The sequence below is a fragment of the Syngnathus acus genome, chromosome 12, assembly GCF_901709675.1.
Source record: "Syngnathus acus chromosome 12, fSynAcu1.2, whole genome shotgun sequence".
Lineage (NCBI taxonomy): Eukaryota > Metazoa > Chordata > Actinopteri > Syngnathiformes > Syngnathidae > Syngnathus > Syngnathus acus.
The window spans coordinates 5,036,903-5,054,939 of NC_051097.1; the positions used below are offsets into that span (position 1 = coordinate 5,036,903).

An 18,037-nucleotide genomic window follows, 5' to 3' on the forward strand; every position below is an offset into this window, starting at 1 on the left:
CATTCCAACGCAGACATTAAGTGAGTTGGTATGACTAACACTGAAGACGCTAATGTATAAATGAAGGGTCCTTGAATGGAGAATTGACTTTGGAATGGCTTGCATACAAATAATCTCTAGAGTGCCTGCCTTCAAATCAAGTGTAAAATTAAAGCAACCAAATAAATGTTTGGCATATTTTAGTGTTTGCGAGCGTGTCGTTGTGCACTTCTCCCCTTTCGGCTAATAATTTATTTCAAATTAATTGGAACAGGCTGTGTTTGACTTCATATGTTGAATTTACACCCATTCTGCACAATACGATTGTGCAGAATGAGTGTTTTTGTGATTGCATTGGTTTATTTAAACAAAAGGAAAGAAAATATCAGTTCCCCTATCAAAAGTTTTCAAATAGTCTCCTATATACTCTTGAAACCAATTCCGAGTGTTGTCATAAAGCAAACTTGGTAAGGTGTTTACTATGTGCACACTCTCGCAGGGCAATTACAAATGAGACATTCATTACACTGATAATTACCAGCGAAATGATGTTTCACTCCTGAGTACACTTGAGGGGTTTAAAAAAAAAAACACACACACTAATTAACTTTAGAAAAATGGAGCTATACAAAGCAAAGCACGCATTACAAACAACCAAATGTGCACAGCAGATCCACAGCGATAAAAGTTTAGGCATCATTGCCGCTTATTGTAAATGACGTTGGAGAATTTAAAGAAATCTCTTTGCTCATTTTTCTTAATCACCCACTAATTCTCAGTTTTAATCGGGAGAGATTCTATGGAAACTGCTGCTAATGAGCTTGTTAGAGGAGTTCAGGTAAGGCTCTGGTTTCTCTCAAAGGTATACTCAGTTCCATATCAAACTCATCCAATAGGCACAGAGGAACATCCAAAGAGGAATGGGTCGGAATTCGACTCGCATTTTTCCAAAAATAAATGTTTCTGAATTTCATAGAAGTTAGCAAAATTTGCCAGGCCTTTTGGTTTTTTCTTTCGCAACAAAATATATTAAGAGACAAAGAACGTGATGTTAACTCACATTCGTCATCATACGTGTCATCGTTGTTAATCTTTTAACATTTTGGCTAAAAGTAAAATTTTCTGTGTGCCGCCACTAGAGACCGTATTCTGAGTAAATGCGTTTGTGGAATATGAATGAAGCAGACAAATCCATCTGTTTTTATTCATCTCAGGGGCTGGCCATTTTGCTTTGTACTGTCACTGACCAATCCCAGAAAACAGACGCTCGTTACCTGAGACGGTGAGGTCAAAGTGCTAACTACTAGTTCACAGTATTTCCAGATAAATTGTCTTTCAGAAAAAAATTCTGAATACAAATCCACCATCAACCGAACAGGCTTTTGACCATTGACGATGTAACATTTAATGGCATCGAATAGTATGTGGGGCAAATTACTTCCTCAAGCTTCCTTTGCGATTTACATAGGTTAAATTAAGACACAACGGCTTTTAAAATTGGGTGAGGGTGTGAGAAAGGAAGTCTCGGTTGATTGCACAAAATGGTGTGACTTAATGCTTCTTATTTCAGCATGGTGCAAAAGCTAATGGTGCTAATAGGGGGAGACGGATTTGAGCTATTTCAACCCTCTTAGGGGATGGCATATATACGTAAAGCAACACTCCATTTATATAAAACACACACCACTTTGTCAAACAGACTGACTTCATTTTCATGTCTGTGCTCGTGGGAGTAACAATGTCCACTTGTCAAGGAGGGGATGAGGTCATAAGAACAATACGCGCATATGTACACTTAGGTAATAGCTCCATTCTGCAATGGCCCCTTCCCCACCGCCGCTTCTTTGAGTTGACCGAGAAGAGTGGCTCTTGCTTAAATAACGCCTCAGCTACACTCTGCTCTCGCCACTCGTGACAACATAACAAATGAGGACTGAAGGTTGCTTTGTCCCGGAACTGCATTAGGCTGTGTAGCTCAGCTTGATTGCTAAAGGTATTTAAGAAAGCTGCTTTCTCGAAAACATTCTATACAAAGCAAACAAAGAGTACAAAAGCTACTTTTGTTGTGATGTATAGAAATATCACGTGTATTACAATCCGCTAAGGTATAACACACAAAGACGCCCATGTCAATTACATAAGAGACTAATTCAGCCTTAAAACAGCAGGCATTCACTGAACACCTGCACAATGTAATGAGAACTTCCATAAGAGCTGCAAAAAATAAATACATCTCCTTCAGAAAATATATAATGCGCAGTTTTGATTGATATTTTAACGGAATATATTTGAATGATTAATTAGAACAAATGGCAAGCAGCACTTCCCGTAATTGGGTAATCAGTGACTGTAGAAATCAAGCGTTTTGACTCAGCAACCACCCACCCCTGCATGCGCTTTCTGAAGGAACTGCAGGGTTTAAATGCAACACAACAATTAAAGTTTAAGTTTTACTGTCACAAGCATTCCGCCAAGCAGAATTCATACCACTTGTCTGAGACGTCACTTAGACACACATTTGGCTCAGTTGGCTGTACTTGGCCAATTTGCAGCATCTGGCCAAAAAGTGTAGATTCAAAGGGATGAAATAATTCATGATTCTTTTTTTTTTTTTTTTTGAAAGCATAACACCTGTGAATTTCAAACAGGTAGCGAGGGGAAAATGAGATGTGCAGTGCAGCAGAGCAGTCATAAACATACTGATGCTGTCAGGGCACACAGGGGATTGTGGGTAATAGGTGATGACAAAACTTCTCACGGGGGAGGGAATCGCAATTTATCCTCCCCGCAGAGTCTTTATGCAAACCGGATGCAGCCAAGGTTTTTTTTCTTTCGCTTCAAGCTGTTATCTTTGCCACTCTTTGTGCAGACCTTTTCGTCATGGCCGCAAATTTTGAACACTGTGAGCTGCAAAATGAGATTGGAGGCAGACAAATTCCCTAAAACCAGGTCAAACTGATGGATTTGAATCCACAGCTTAACAACTGTAGCTGAGCTGTCCCATAAGGAACATCAACTGACAGGGGATGCGCTGTTAATATCACACCATCTGTTTCGACATCTGAATGCTGTTGCATGAGGACACCTATGACAGATGACGATAGCATAAACAAAAACATAAGCTCACCTATGCCGTGCTATTTAAAAACAAACGTACAGGTAGTCTATGGAAGCATGAAAACCATAGTAAGCTTTCATTACTATTGGCACAGACAAAAACTGTTGGTCTTCTTAAGAGTTCAACAAAAACATGTGCAACTAAAATAATGACAAACTCCATATCCAACTTGGAATTTTGATGCTTGGAGGAATTACAGCAAGGGTTTTCAACTGGTTTTGCCAAAGGGACCACTATTATAACCAAGAAGCAACTCAGGGACCACTGCTTTGGCGGAATATTATTTTATTTTGCACCAAAGGAGGATAGACCTATCCAGGCTATTTATTTGCATCTGTTGTCTACATTTGACATATTTTGGATAGGAAAATCATTCACAAATTTAGCTGGAAACTAAATCAGGTCTAAATAATAAGTCAATTTTATTCTTAAAAATGTTACAATTATCTTCCATTTCCAATTTTGTGGACCACCTGCAATACCGCCACGGACAACTAGTAGGCCGCGGACCACCGGTTGACAACCCCTGCATTAGAGGAAAAAAAGGGCAAATCCAGAGGGAGCTTCCTCTACTTTACCTGAGCTGTGTATTTGATAGAATATGTATCATAATAAATAATAATAAATGTATTTTTCTAGTTTACTATGAAATGTATTCTTACACATTTTTGAACACAAGATCATTTCCAACCAATAATACAAATTGTAGTATCACCAACGCACAGATTGGCCAAATGTGACTTTCAGTAAATCTAATCCTTCCCATGCTGCTAAAAATGCGTTGGTTATAGTATTTGATAGAACAAGTAGTGAAGGTCAATCAGCAATCATGGTTTTGAATACTAAGCTACACTTGCAAGTCTTGCAGTGAAACAAATACATCAGCTTGAATAAGAATTAAATACCTAGAAAACTTCGGCACTGACTCCAACTAGAATTTAATTCCCTGCAAATGGATTCCAAATGTCTTGAGTGCTGCAGACAGCCTTGAAGGACTTCCATAATGGATTTTAAGCTCTGCGTGCGCCATATCACAGCTCTGCTAGCACCCACTCTGACAAGGGTGGTTGAAATAACACCCACCCAGACGAGAGAAGGAAAGAAAAAAAATACTCTGTCTCTCTGATTTTCCAAGTTAATCTTTGAAGGCCGGAGGGCTTTGTAATTTTTTTTTTTTTTTTACTGCGCCTTATAGAGGTGGGTGAGGTTGTTGGGAAGTATTTCAACTTTACAGAACCTTTCAAAACTCTGTGTACTTGACATCTGAACATGACATGTTCAAGGTTTTTCTTCTGTTCTTGAATGATGTTTGCCAAGAGTTGTAAATGTTTTGGACCTCATGTTTCTACCTTGTTTATATCTACCACTCTCGCCGTGCTGGTTCTTGAGATCTGTGATTCAGGTGCAAGTTGAAGACATAGGACTTGACTTGTCAAATTATCCATCGATTGATTCCATTCTGGTTTGGGCGACATACTATACCACACAAGCTACATCCTATCCCAGATGTCAGCGAGGGCAACAAAGGAATAGTAAATCCTCGGACTGGTTGTGTAATATATTCAGGAGCCTTTAAATCACAGGTGTCAAACCCAAGGCCCGGGGGACAGATACGGCCCGCCACATCATTTTATGTGGCCCGCGAAGACAAATTATGCATCAAATCCGTGTCATTACTAGAATTGTAAATTGTCTTCACTTTTAATATCTTTTTTTTTTAAATATTTGACCAGTTTTTACTCGTCTGATTTGAAAACGAGTTATTTGTCAGTTTGTTTTGTAGCTTTTACTGTATATAATATGAGGTGCTCATACATTTATTTGGGTTGACAGTCATAATGGCCCTCCGAAAGAAGCTATGACTACAATGCGGCCCGCGAAAAAAAAGAGTTCGACACCCCTGCTTTAAATGGTCAGTATTCTAAGAATGTTAAAAAAAAAAAAAAAAACGTGTCTGCTTACCATGCAGCCGGATGAGTCCATCTGTCGGTCCGACACACACTTGAAATTCTTCTTGCAGCCGCCGTTATCTTTTGAGCAGTCACGGACGGGCCCGAAAGACACCAGCAAGTCCTCGACGGTTTCGAAATATGTGGACATCATGGCTTCATCCCTGAATTTAATAACACATATAAAATAAATAAATAAGATGTCTTATGTTTTCTAAGTATAAATGACAAATAGAAAGTAATGCCTAAGCAGCTAAACATAATCCCTCTGGAAAAAGGTTTCTCATAATCTTGCAGTTTCTGTTACAATTAAGATATGAGTCATGCACCCTTTTTAATCAAAAAGAATGAGTCTCGGATTTTTTTGTTTGTTTGCAAAAACAACCCCAACAACCATGAGGAAGGAGATATATATAGACAGCTTTTCCCTTCAGCCATTTCTTTAGTTCATAACAGGAGGCAATGCTGTTGTTGACACACCTCCCACAAACTTGAACAAAGTCCTCATAGTTGCATGGATATGTAGAATGCGTAATTTTTTCGTAATGCGAACTGTTGTAAGATTTTAATGACTTAAGATGTTTTTTATTTATATCACTCGCCTAAAATTGTATTTAGGCCCCCAAGTGCCCAAATACATGCTTGCTGTTGCGCTTTGAATATTTTACTCCACAGTCTAGACTCTGCACAGCGGTATATTTATTGCCTTGAGTCTTTTCCTGAAAAAAAACCCCCAAAAACATGTTTGTTTATGCCAGAAACATAAACACAAGTGACCCTCGGTCTCTTCCATTGTTGTGTTTTTGTTTGGTTGTCTCGTCCTGCAGGATGAGGCATGTTCTTTTTTTCCAAATTGATGCGGTACTTTTATGAAGTGAAAAAATTGGTGCGAGTAGAACCAAACCCAATTGTGTAGCTGTAACGAGGCAAAGACAGTCCACCTTAAAGGGGTTCTGAATGTGCAGTATGGTCCCCCTACCACTTAGCTCTAATAGCTCAGATAGTGTTCTTCGAGTCAATCAAAGGGAAAAGTAACTACACGTATTCCCACTCAGAGTACCTGCAAAAAAAAAAAAAAACACCTGAGATTGTTTTCTTAAGCGGCAACATTAATAATCAATAATGAAACAGTCTTCAAAAAGTAGAATGAATCACATCTAACAAGCTTTTTAAATTCTTCCTAACTGAGACTGAGACTGACAAGCTTCACTTGAGTATTGCTGGCATGTCTTCACAAACTTGCTGTCAGAATGGCTGACGGGGTGGGCGACCCCTCCATGTTTGATTTGTAAAGAAACAACAAGTAATAGCGCAACACAGACCACCCAGTGTCTTGAGAGTGACTTGACTCTCTATAAACATCTATAACATCGTAAATGATGGCGAGACAGACGGACTGCTGAGGAGGGAGAATTTCATGGTCTTCTGTCGTATTTTTTTTACTGCCGTTAATTTGTCCGAGGCTGTGAAGTTGTAAAAGGAAATATCCATTGCTTGCCAACATATTCACTTAGATTTTGCAAACTACCGTAATTTTCGGACTATAAGTCGCGGTTTTTTTTCATAGTTTGGGTGGGGGGGGCGACTTATACTCAGGAGCGATTTATATACATATATATGGGGTTTTTTCACTTTTTTGGGCATTTTATGGCTGGTGCGACTTATACTCCGGTGCGACTTATAGTCCGAAAATTACGGTACACTTTAACAAATTATCGTAAAAATTCACAATTCAACAAGTAAAAAAAAAAGGTCGATTTCTTCAAGGTACTGACTTTACTTGAGTAATTTTCTATCAATTGTTTCCCCTTTTACTTCTTACTTTATACCTTGCTGTCAAAATGCAACCGTTTTTATTTTTCAACCTCGTCTGAGAAAGACACAACAAAAACAAGACCTAATTAAAAAGAGACCTTTACTACTCAACAGCGACGCATCAATTGTTTTTTTCCTAATTTTACCTTGAGGTGTTAAAACACGCTTCTGTTTTATCAGTCTTGTTTTCCACTGCTATCTAAGTACCGTGTGTGATTTTTTTTGCCACCTCTGTCATTTTATACACTGTGCTCAATGTACATGATTTATTCCACCATTCTGTATTTTATTTTTTCATTTGAATTCACCGTAGAATTAAAGAAGCTTTATCTCACCTCAAGTAATTTAAATGGAAAAGGTTTATCGATTTGTGCATAATCCTTATATTCAGCAGATTGGAAGGTTTTGTGACTTGTCCAGGAACTCGCCAGCAAAACTGGTTTTAGTATTTATTTGTTTTCCTTGATTTTGTACCTGTCCCTAATCTCTCACTACACAAGTCCCAATTTACCAACTCAATTTGATCGCCAGTACTACATCACCCTGAGGCCACATGAAAGGTATCTGAGCACTTGGTTGGAAATTGACCTTTCAGCGAGTTGGAGCATTCTTGAAAGCTACAGTACAAACTCTCTGTACGGAACACTCCCATTCAATACTGTTGTGTGATGCCATGAGGACTGATGGCCTCGTAGATGGCCTTTACTGGGAGAATAAAATGAAAAGGCTTGAAGAAGTAAAGAAACTCTGAACATACCACAGTGAATAAATGGGTCTACTCCAAGATCTGCTGCACCTGCATAAAAGACTAAAAAAGATGTCAAATAACATTGAACTACCTTAACTTGGTGTGGTATGTTATTTCAAAGCCTGCAAGGTTATCAGTAAAGGATTTTTCTGGAGGGGCAGATACTTTGTAAGGATGCGTGACTTTCATTAAGCTACCAGTAAGTTTCAATGTAAAAAAAATATGTTTTCACAATTCTTTCATTGCAACCATGGCATGGACAAAGCATTCACACTAATCGACCCTGAAACCGGCTTCTTTTGTATTCTTCTACTGAGCAAGTGCTCAGCATTAGCGATACCATCAGCAGCGAACTGGATGAACCAAAGTGTTATTGATATGCGCCGACCAAGCTTGAAAATCATTATGGCGACGTAACTAGGAAACGGATTAGACAGTTGACATGTTGGCAGTTTATGCCACTTTAAATTTGCTACCTTGCTTTTGTTTAATCTCCTTTTTTTTTCACCATGCAATGATTATCGTCCATGATTATTAAAGCTGTCAACAAAAAGTCCATTTCCTATTTTGTTCTACAATGTTTACATTTCCGTGACAGTTCTGGAAATATCACGTTGTGCCGTATTTTTAGGATTCTGACACAGACATTGTTTGCATCACCTGAATTAGACCAAAGACTGTGAACTAGCGGTATGAAAGCCTAAAATTTATTTTAAAAGGAACTGAGATTTATTTCTTCTCTACTAGGTTCATGTTAAGTTCACACTTTAGTTAGAATAAATTCATTTGCAGTCATACTGAGATCACTACTTGACGCCAGAGACAAACAGCCCAAGTATATTGATCAATACTGCTCAATACTTCACCACGGCAGTATAAAAATTTACGGGTGGGTTTTGAGAACTGTAAAATCCGAGTCAGTTATGCCCCTCCACTATGGATAAGGACTTTGGGCTTGTTTTTTTTTTCAAAGGAGGATTTATGCCATTTCTCTCTAAATTAAAACAGGTCCCGGGTGTCTTAGTGAAATGTCTGACATGCTTCAGTCCAAATACCTCAAGGATCATGAATAATAATAAACGTTATAATTGTCTTTTAACAACCATGCCGGAATGTTTTTGGGGTCTGCCCTGTTTCGGATTCACACTAATTTCACACATGATGGGCTGGCAAGTACTCCAGAGACCCAAATATTTGAATACTATCACTTAAGCAGGCAGCTTTCCATATGATGCCCCCTCTAAGACTTTTATTCAAGAGATGGATGTTGAACAAAACTGTACCTGAACAGTATTAAAAAAATGTTCGTTCAATTTTGATTGCTGAGTAGAAAGGCAAACAATGCGCTGCATATTTGATAATCATTGTTGATTTTTAGTCTTAATAAGGACCAAGAGGACTGGATAATTTGCATGTTGCACTAATTGGAGCCTTAAGTTGCTTTCTCGGTGAATGTTTTTTCAAAATTACCTCCCAGAGGAAAACGTCTTTGCAATGCTTAGGATACAGACTTTTGAAGTTAAGCCCAATACAGACTCTTCTTAAACAAGTCTCCAAATCCATAATTCAATCTGCAATCCTCTAATATTTTTTTATCAGAACATCTCATTACTTTCTGTCCACTTCTGCTTCAAAAAAAGGTGCAGAATTATTTAGTTGAATTCTGAAACTTTCTCATGTCCTTAATTGTGTAGCAAGCAGGCCATTTTTGAATGACTGTGTTTATAAATAATGACCCAAAACCTCTTTTCTAGGTTGAACTTATGCTTAGAACAGTAAACAAATGGTTTATGTAACCGAGACACGCATTCTATGCCTACCAACGTCCTTCTTGTTCGGCTTCTCAATAGTCGCAAATTTAAAAAGCCAATACGTGACATCAATTCTTTCTGCCAGGACCTCCCTGTGCTGACAAATGACTCTTTAATATAGAGGAAAAACCCAGGGTAGGGAAAGTGCGGCAGGCCAAAAAATAATGACTTTGGCTCAGCTGCGAGGTGCATACTAACTGGATTTCTGCGTAGTGAGTCGAAGATAGAAATGAACAATCAAGAGGCCTGTTTCAAGACTCCAAAAATTAAAAAAAATGTCAGTTTGGATGATGTTTTGTTATCTTATTAAATTGCACCTATTATCTAAACAGTTCCAATATATCTGTTGGAAGTGTATATAATTAAAATACATTTTTTTCAACTGCGCTATACACGCTTGGCTCCGCTCTACTCACCTCCGTTTGAGACATTTTCAAAGCATACATGTGATGATGATGAAAATGGATGCAAACTGCATGGAAATGCACGACACTGACTCATCGGTTGGAAAGAAACAGGATAAGAACTGTTGAGAACAACGCTTTCCTTCTTTGCATGTTAGTCACGGTCGAGAGGAAGATTTTATTCGAGACTGCAGCAAAGTTATGAACCCGCTGCTAAGGCACATGAACACGATTAGTTATTTCTAACCATTGAGCAACCGCAAGGGACATTGGGTATTTGCTGGACACACTCGGCTGACTAGGTATTAGCTATAGCACCTCATTGAATATGGTTTTGAAAAAAAGAAAGAGTGAGTAGACCTTTGGTTATTAGACTAGTAGGACTTTTTTTTTTCCATACATAAACACAATTTGTGATCTATTGTTGCCACTAAGAACTTAAAATTAGATTATATCGACGAGACAAAGACTTATGCCAGGTAGCGTTTCCAAACGGTGGGTAAAGTGAGATCAATTCCATTGGAACTCAGTTGACCTCAAAGCATATTCACTGCAGCTAAACAGTGACTAATGTACTGCTGCTATAAATCTCCGTGCATGCCTCTTGCTTGTGCAGATGATGAATGAGCGACGGATACTGCCCAAAGTTAGAGCAGTGCGCCGGCATGATTACAGAGTGTGTTATTGGTCTGCCCCCTGCATTTGATTAATGCCCCTGGCAAATATGCTGACTAGTGTTGAATATCACACATTTTCTTAAAAAATAAACAACAACCCAAAAAATCTCATCGGCAGTCAGGGCAAAAGCAGCAGATGAAAAACAGTCGTGAGATTGCAGTGACAAAATAAAAGCATGCGCATTTTTTGAGATCCAGCGGGTAAGATTTATGTATTTGTTTCTGGTGTCACTCACATTGACTAATGGTACATTTTGATGTCTTGCTTGATCGCACTGACTGAAGTCATTCATCACACGATGACATACAACTTTGGCTACTCTGGCGTATCTCTTTCAACTGACAAAAAAATATATATAAATTTATTCCTTGACCTGAGGGCCCAAGATTGAGCCTTTCCATGTGTACTCAGGCATTTTTTTCAATATTACTCTCCAAGATTTACCTACTATAACTATGCTGTTAGCTATACTATAATATTTATTTATTGGAAAAAATGTCATTTGACATTACATTTGCAACTTTATGTTGATTAAAATAAACCTGCAAACCTTTGAAACATTTGTCATTTTTGGCACAGAATTTGCAACATTCACTTGCAGAAAGAGAGAGAGAGAGAGAGAGAGAGAGAGAGAGAGAGAGAGAGAGAGAGAGAGAGAGAGAGAGAGAGAGAGAGAGAGAGAGAGAGAGAGAGAGAGAGAGAGAGAGAGAGAGAGAGAGATGTTACAGATCCTAACCCTAACCCTAACCCTAACAAGTGCTACTAGAAGTGGGCTTTTAATAAGTCATTAAAACTCAAGAGTAAATGTCACTGTCGTATGTGGATTATGCAGCTGTTTCTTAAAAGTGATAAATCTTTCACATTTTACCTCTTCTATCATCCTGTCTCATATTAATAATGATTATAGTCTGAATGTGTCCACACAGTGAGGCAATTTGGAGAAAAAAAAAAAAGTATGATTTCAATGAGCACCAAAGGCTTCTCCTCTTCTGGCCTATGAAAACTATACCTTTTTTGCATAAAAAATAAATGGCTTTACCTTTGTATTCCATTTGACATGGTCTACAATGTGATTCAAACAAGTTAATGCATCACATTCAACTTTCTGTTCAGCTAGAATGCAGCTAGGCTTAAGAAATATTTTTTATTGTGTTATTTTTCAAGCTATTCATCTTTCAATAGCAGATAACGCCTCAAAACAGAAGCCATACATATGCCAATTACTAATGGTTGCAAAGCCCATTGAAGGTCAGAATTTAACAGACACTTCTTTATGTAGAGGGAATTCTGGATTCCAGAGGTAATATTAAACAATCTTTAACAAGTTTGTAAATAGGCAATGAATGCCACCATATGTTGAGATGAATACAGCCACTCTTGGGATTATACTGTTTCAAATATAAACAATTTGTAGTTTAAAGGGAATTGTGAGATATTGTACATAGGGTGTGAATATGAAACTAAAATATGTTGCACTTACAGTAGAAAAGTGCCGTTGATGAGTTTTATTTTCCTTCAAATGCTTGAAGATTAATTTTGGAGACCTTAAACTATAGGTGTCAAAGTCAAGGCCCGTGGGCCAGATACGGCCTGCCAAATCATTGTATGTAGCCCCCGAAGACAAATTGTACATCTGTCAATACTAAAGTTACAAATTGTCTTCACTTTTAAAAAAATACAGATATTGATAGCAATTTTTGTTACCATTGATCTTTTAAAATTATTTGAACAGTTTTTACTAGTCTCCGGTTTCAAATGTAGTTTTTTTTTTAAAATGCGCAGTTGATTTTTTAAGTCTTAAAAAATCAACTGCGCATTTAAAAAAAAAAGTATTTACAAGAGTTAGGTAAAATACCCTAAATAGAGAGGGTCAAATAACTAAATAAATAAATAAATACATTTGCAATAAAAATGCTATTTGTTGAAATATTCTCTAAGTGTCAGTGGAATTTAAGAATGATGTATGAATGTAAAAAATCTTACACAAAGCATTTTCAATGATTAATAATGAATATGAATGGTCTATAATGATGTGGTACAGTAAAAACAAGACGGTTCAGACTCACCTGACCTCTCCCGGGTCTTCGGTCACCAGGACGTCTGTCTTACAGCTGGCGATAGGATTGATTGACAGCTCCACCGGCGGCACCACAAAGCTCTTGCTGACAGGCAGCCACAAGCCTTGGCCCAGACTATAGAGTGATCTGCGTTAGCACAATCACGAGACGTACATTTCAAGCAAAAAGAACAACAACCCAAAACGACTTGGACAAACATGAGCATGCGACAACACCATGTTTATGTCTAAAGGGCACGCCGGAAAATGCAGACCATTCACAATATGGATTATGACAGATTGCCTGCAGCACAGTCATAAAGTTAGAGATTAGTTTTGCTGATAGTGATAAATTCAAATGCCCTTAAACTCGTAAAATGTGGAGTTGAATCAGAATTTACAGCGGAAAAAAAACTGGATTATGTGACAAATCCGATCATAATTCTTCACTGAGGCATGTAAACAGTCGGCATGCTTTACTAGACATCCTTTCAGCCAGCACCAAAATATGAACTGCAGTGCTGTTTGACAAAAAAGAGCACTGAGTTAGCTTGCAGCACTAGCCGCTGTTTCGATGATACATTTTTGTCACTGTTGATCAAACAAAATAGGTTTATGTATGCTGTGCTGCCCTGATGAAGTTGTGCTGTTTTGCAAAGTTTGTTATGAAAGTTAACTAAACAAGGTACTTTAACACATTTAGATGAGAAGGATGCTGTTTGTTTTCGCCAAAAGAAGCTTCAGGAGGAAATACAAAGATTACAATCCACAGGAGTCCAATGTGCAGGATGAAGGAAACAAGATGTGTCCTCAACAAGAGCAGGGAGCATGACTAGACTTTTCATCATGTAATGTTTGATGTTTATTAGCAGGTGGGAGACAAACACTTTGAGAAAAAAAAAAGCATTAGCTCAGATGTTCTCAGCCAAAATCTTGTAAGATATATTTAATTAAAAGTCTTTCAGGTCACACACTCTTATCACAATATGCAGCATCAAAGATGCCCCACTTGCCAAAATCATCTCCTCAGATGCCAAATCTAAGCAACTCACGAGCATCGGGAAAACTATCTAGCCGTAACAGACTTTTAAATATTATGTGGTAAATTTTCCACGCTGCTATTTTTCCACCCTTATAGCTCATCCGAGTGAAGGCACTGCTGGCTTCTTCCAGAGCTTCCTATCTGTAAAGCCAAATCCCTGCTGAGATTAAATTCTTCTTTTCAACCGCCATGGAACGGAAGACCAAGGCGGTCGTCTCCACCCTCATATTTATCTTACATACACCAAAAGGACAAAAGCACAGGTCTACACATTTTCATCAATGCCTTAATCAATCACGAGTTGTACCAACCACGCACAGTTCTTTCTGATTCTTCCATCCATTTTTGTGTTTAGTATCTTAAGAAATGTTACCTGTCCGTTACAAAGTATGCAAAGTGAAAGTGGAGTTTAAAACTAAACCTATAGAAACAGGGAGAACATGGACGACATTGTGTGTAACTTCTTCAGGAATGCTTCTCTACAAGTCTCCATATGAAAGATTATTTGCAAGCTGCTGTTTTTGAATAGCTATCAACAAAAATAAAGCTACACTTTATATAACATTTCAACGCACTCTTCTAACTGAGGATTCAGAATTAACCAATCACATCCAAAATCAGTTTTATTTTAAGTACGACTTTGCAACAGTGTATGTTAGTGATAAAAAACAGCCCATTCACACACTTAAGTAAAATGTTGGGCTACATCACTGCTGAAATAACACAAGTATTTTCCGGGCTATAAGGCCCAAATTCCTAAATTTAAACTGGCCTGAAGCATTGTGTCATAAAATCAATCATAAGTGGCCTACTGAAGACTATGAATCATGAATCAAAAAGACTATGGATCATTATTTTGTGATTATAAAGTAATTTGTTGCGTCTGAAGTTGAAATAAAAAAGATAAAATGGAGAATGATGTGATTTGGATTAAAAATCTGACATGATGCATTAATGGTGCGCCTTATAGTCCGGTGCGCCTTATATAAGGACAAAGTTTTAAGATGGGCCATTCATTGAAGGCGCGCCTTATAGTCTGGTGCGCCTTATAGTCCGGAAAATACGGTACTACAAATTACTGATTGCTGTCAATATCACCATCGTGAATGCAACATTTCAATGGACCCATCCTGGGATAGCCCTTAGGCTGTTTTTTTTCCACACCAGAAGTGCCATGGTGGGGGTAGGAGTAGAACCTGACAAGAGTTGCATTATCGTGTCCAGCCAGCTGTGTCTGTTGCTCTGCAGGCATTTTTATGCTCCATCACACTCACAAATTCATACCGAAAAACAACTTACTCACAAATTGGTCAGTGGAGGTCATGCACTCATCAGACGGCCCACAACTCACCTGAAAATTCTTTCCGGGGCTTGTTCGCCCGTAACCAGGTCGTAGCCTTTCTCAAGGTTAGCATACGGCCAAGGCCTTTGGAGAAGAAGAAGGAGTGATGTCATCACACAACCGCACACGTACAACACGAGTGGAGAATTTACTGTAGCAGATGGGACACGCTTTATGGTATGTAAATAAACCAGACGTATCAAAAGCTGTGTTTGCACGTGGCTAAGATTACCGTCTGTCACCGGTCTTCCTACAAAATGGTGAATGGGAACTCGATCCAAGGCTGGACGGGATCCAGCGAGTGACAGCCAGAGGTGAACGGCAATGTGAAACATTAAACATTGTCGCAGTTGGCTGCGTGGCTCATTTGAATTATTTTGACCGCTCCGTTGGGTTTGTGCAAGCTTTCCAAGGTCACATTCAAGTTTGTTTCAAGAACTTTTGTAAGACGTTTTCCAAGATATGTGTTAATGTACTTTTTATAGGTTCAATTCCCAGACCGTTAAAACGCTAACCCTCAATCTACAATCACAATTCTAATTTTAAAAAAAATAAATCAATTTTATGGCCATCCATACTGTTTTGGTTGCTTTTCTTGAGACTAAGAGAACAGGTTATATAAGCTAATGAGGTGCATTTCCATATGCAGGCGGTGCTTACCCTTCATTCTGACCCCAGTCACTGCGAACACAGAGGTGTTTATGGACAAGATCCGGCGAATAACCGTCGTGACAGCTGCATTCTCCTGAGACGGAAAGAAACAGAGGCGGCGGATATTTGTTTATTGTCAGCAGTTGCATAAATTACCATTTAGAACAGTAGAACCTAATTTCACAGATTCAGTTTTCTGTAACAGAAACATTCACTATGGAGAAATATTTGATACTAGCAAATGATGATGAATTGAAAAACAGCATTATTTAAAATGATTTCAAACTATGAACATTTGTGTATTAGTATCTTTAGATATGAAAAAAAGGTCCATGGTTTAGCATATGAAAAAAGATGAACTGTTGACGACAAATTCATGTTGTCGTCATTAAATTATTTGCTCTTTATGTAGAATGCATAATTGACTGAATTAAAACCGGACAAAATATTACTTATTTTGATAGTTTTACTTCTCTCTACCTGGAAATAAAAAATGCTGCATGGGATATACGATGGCATTTGTGGAGTCTTAGGTCAGATTTCGCAAAACCCTTGACTGTGCTCGACAAAAAATGGTGATTGCTGCACACGCTCGGCCTGCTTTTGGAGTCACAACGGTGGAAAAATGCATAATGGCCACGCAGGCAACACCATTCACATTTTATCACCTGCTGTTTAATAATTTACTGGCTGAGTTTATAGGCTCTCGGCTCACTCAAAGGGAGACGTGGCGGCCATATAGGATGGAGTTAAAGAGCGGCAACAAATATTCCGATTGCCCTTTGTCTGGTAAATGGTGGAAAGCAACATAAGCCGCAATAAAGTTTGGAGAAGGCAGGACAATAGTTACACCCAAGACACCATTTCATCTGATGAATAATAGCTGCTGGTTGCAAAGCATCAGTCTTATTAAGATGATCTGTGGATGGACTGTGTAGTGACGACCTGAAGAATAGACTTTTTAAAAGCCGTATTAATTCTTGGTGCATTATTTCTTTGACTGCGCTTATAAATTTATTGTAGTACTTGTTGAATGTTTTTTTTTTATCTGGCTTTATCTGGATGACAATAAAATGACAAAGAGGTGCGTCTTTAAAAACATTTCAAAGTGTCGTCCTGCTTGTTTTTTTCTACCAACATTTTCAATTTTCAAGTCAGCTCTATAATATGCCTTCAAGTATGTTTTGAGAAGACAATTCTCTCTGGTTCCATTGAGAGCAAGTGAAGTTGGAAGCATCATTTCTAATTAGGAAAACAAAGGAAGCAAGGCGGTTCAACGGGTCTTTTTACGAGGATACTTATGATGATCGATGCCGCAATATATTCTTCCTTAGTAGGGCGTTTAACTGTGCCGTGGAATGAATTGGCTAATAATGGGGACAGCTCATCGTAGTAAAATGATAACTGGAGTCATCACATTATTAAGGCGTCGTCGTCGGTGTAAAGCACATAGAGTTCCGTATTTAATTGCTGGCGCCTGCTCTGGGGTGATTGCATAATTACGTATGTGTTACAAATGATGGCGGCACGTACTGATTGTTTGACATTAAGCTATTATACAGTATCAGTGTGTAACAACACAACAGAAATGAGTAGTGAGTAGGGATCACAATGCAAGTCGCAAATAACTCTTGTTATCGTCAAGTCTCTAGTAAACAAAACAAAGCAAGTTTTACTATTTTCTTTAATGCTATCCGTCATCCGAACCACTTTTCCTCACGGGGGTCATTTACACCACATATTTCACAATCCCCTTTAAACAAGTATAACTGACGAAATAAAGATATATTGCAGTTCCTTTGGAACTCAATTTCATCACGCGTTAGTTTATCTGGCATTGACCATTTTGCACTAGTCGTTCGGCTGAAATCAAGAGTTAGCCTCGTCCGTGTTGTCTCGAGAAGCGGCAGGGTGCGCGTTTATCATTGTTTGGCTTTGATTGTGTAGAATGTTACATTGCTGTGCTGGCAGAGGACACCGATGGAAATAGAACGCTCTTGTGGAGAGCACCTTTAATTTTCACTAGCGGACAGATTAGGTCGTTTCCCCCCAAGGAGACGCATCGCACTTGAGGGCAATCACTCATCAAATAATCTTGCCGCTGAAAAAGGACAGATGAAAGGGGAAGTAAATTGGGAGAGACAAGGAGACCGGGCGAGACAAGAAGCATTAATAGTACAAGGAGAATCTCCGAATGCAGTAAGCTCTGATAGAGTAAACAACTCCTAAATTGAATTAGAGTGATAACTGCTCTTGGAACATATAAGTACACAAGAGGAGAATGGGCGATCCTTAACGCAGCATAATCCACAAACTCCATCGTTGGCATCTTGATGCGTAAGGATGGATGTGATCTGTTGCCCTAATCCATTATGCATCAGCCTTCAACGTGCCCTTGACCACGGTGACATTAATTCACATACATTACAGATGTAATCCATTCT

The 18,037-nt window shown here is 38.5% G+C and overlaps 1 protein-coding gene across 3 annotated transcripts in view; it reads right to left on the reverse strand.

The window, feature by feature from the left end:
* Positions 1-18,037, reverse strand: part of LOC119131936 (astrotactin-2-like) — a 165,866-nt gene that overhangs the window by 68,209 nt on the left and 79,620 nt on the right. The window contains exons 8-11 of one of the 3 annotated variants that reach the window (XM_037266800.1): positions 15,603-15,687; positions 14,952-15,026; positions 12,569-12,694; positions 5,060-5,210 (exon numbers count right to left, since the gene is read on the reverse strand). In XM_037266800.1, coding sequence (XP_037122695.1) covers positions 5,060-5,210; positions 12,569-12,694; positions 14,952-15,026; positions 15,603-15,687 — 437 coding nt within the window. Of the gene's footprint in view, positions 1-4,002; positions 4,713-5,059; positions 5,211-12,568; positions 12,707-14,951; positions 15,027-15,602; positions 15,688-18,037 lie in introns of those variants that run through there. The other 2 variants (XM_037266799.1, XM_037266801.1) reach the window with 2 other exon arrangements.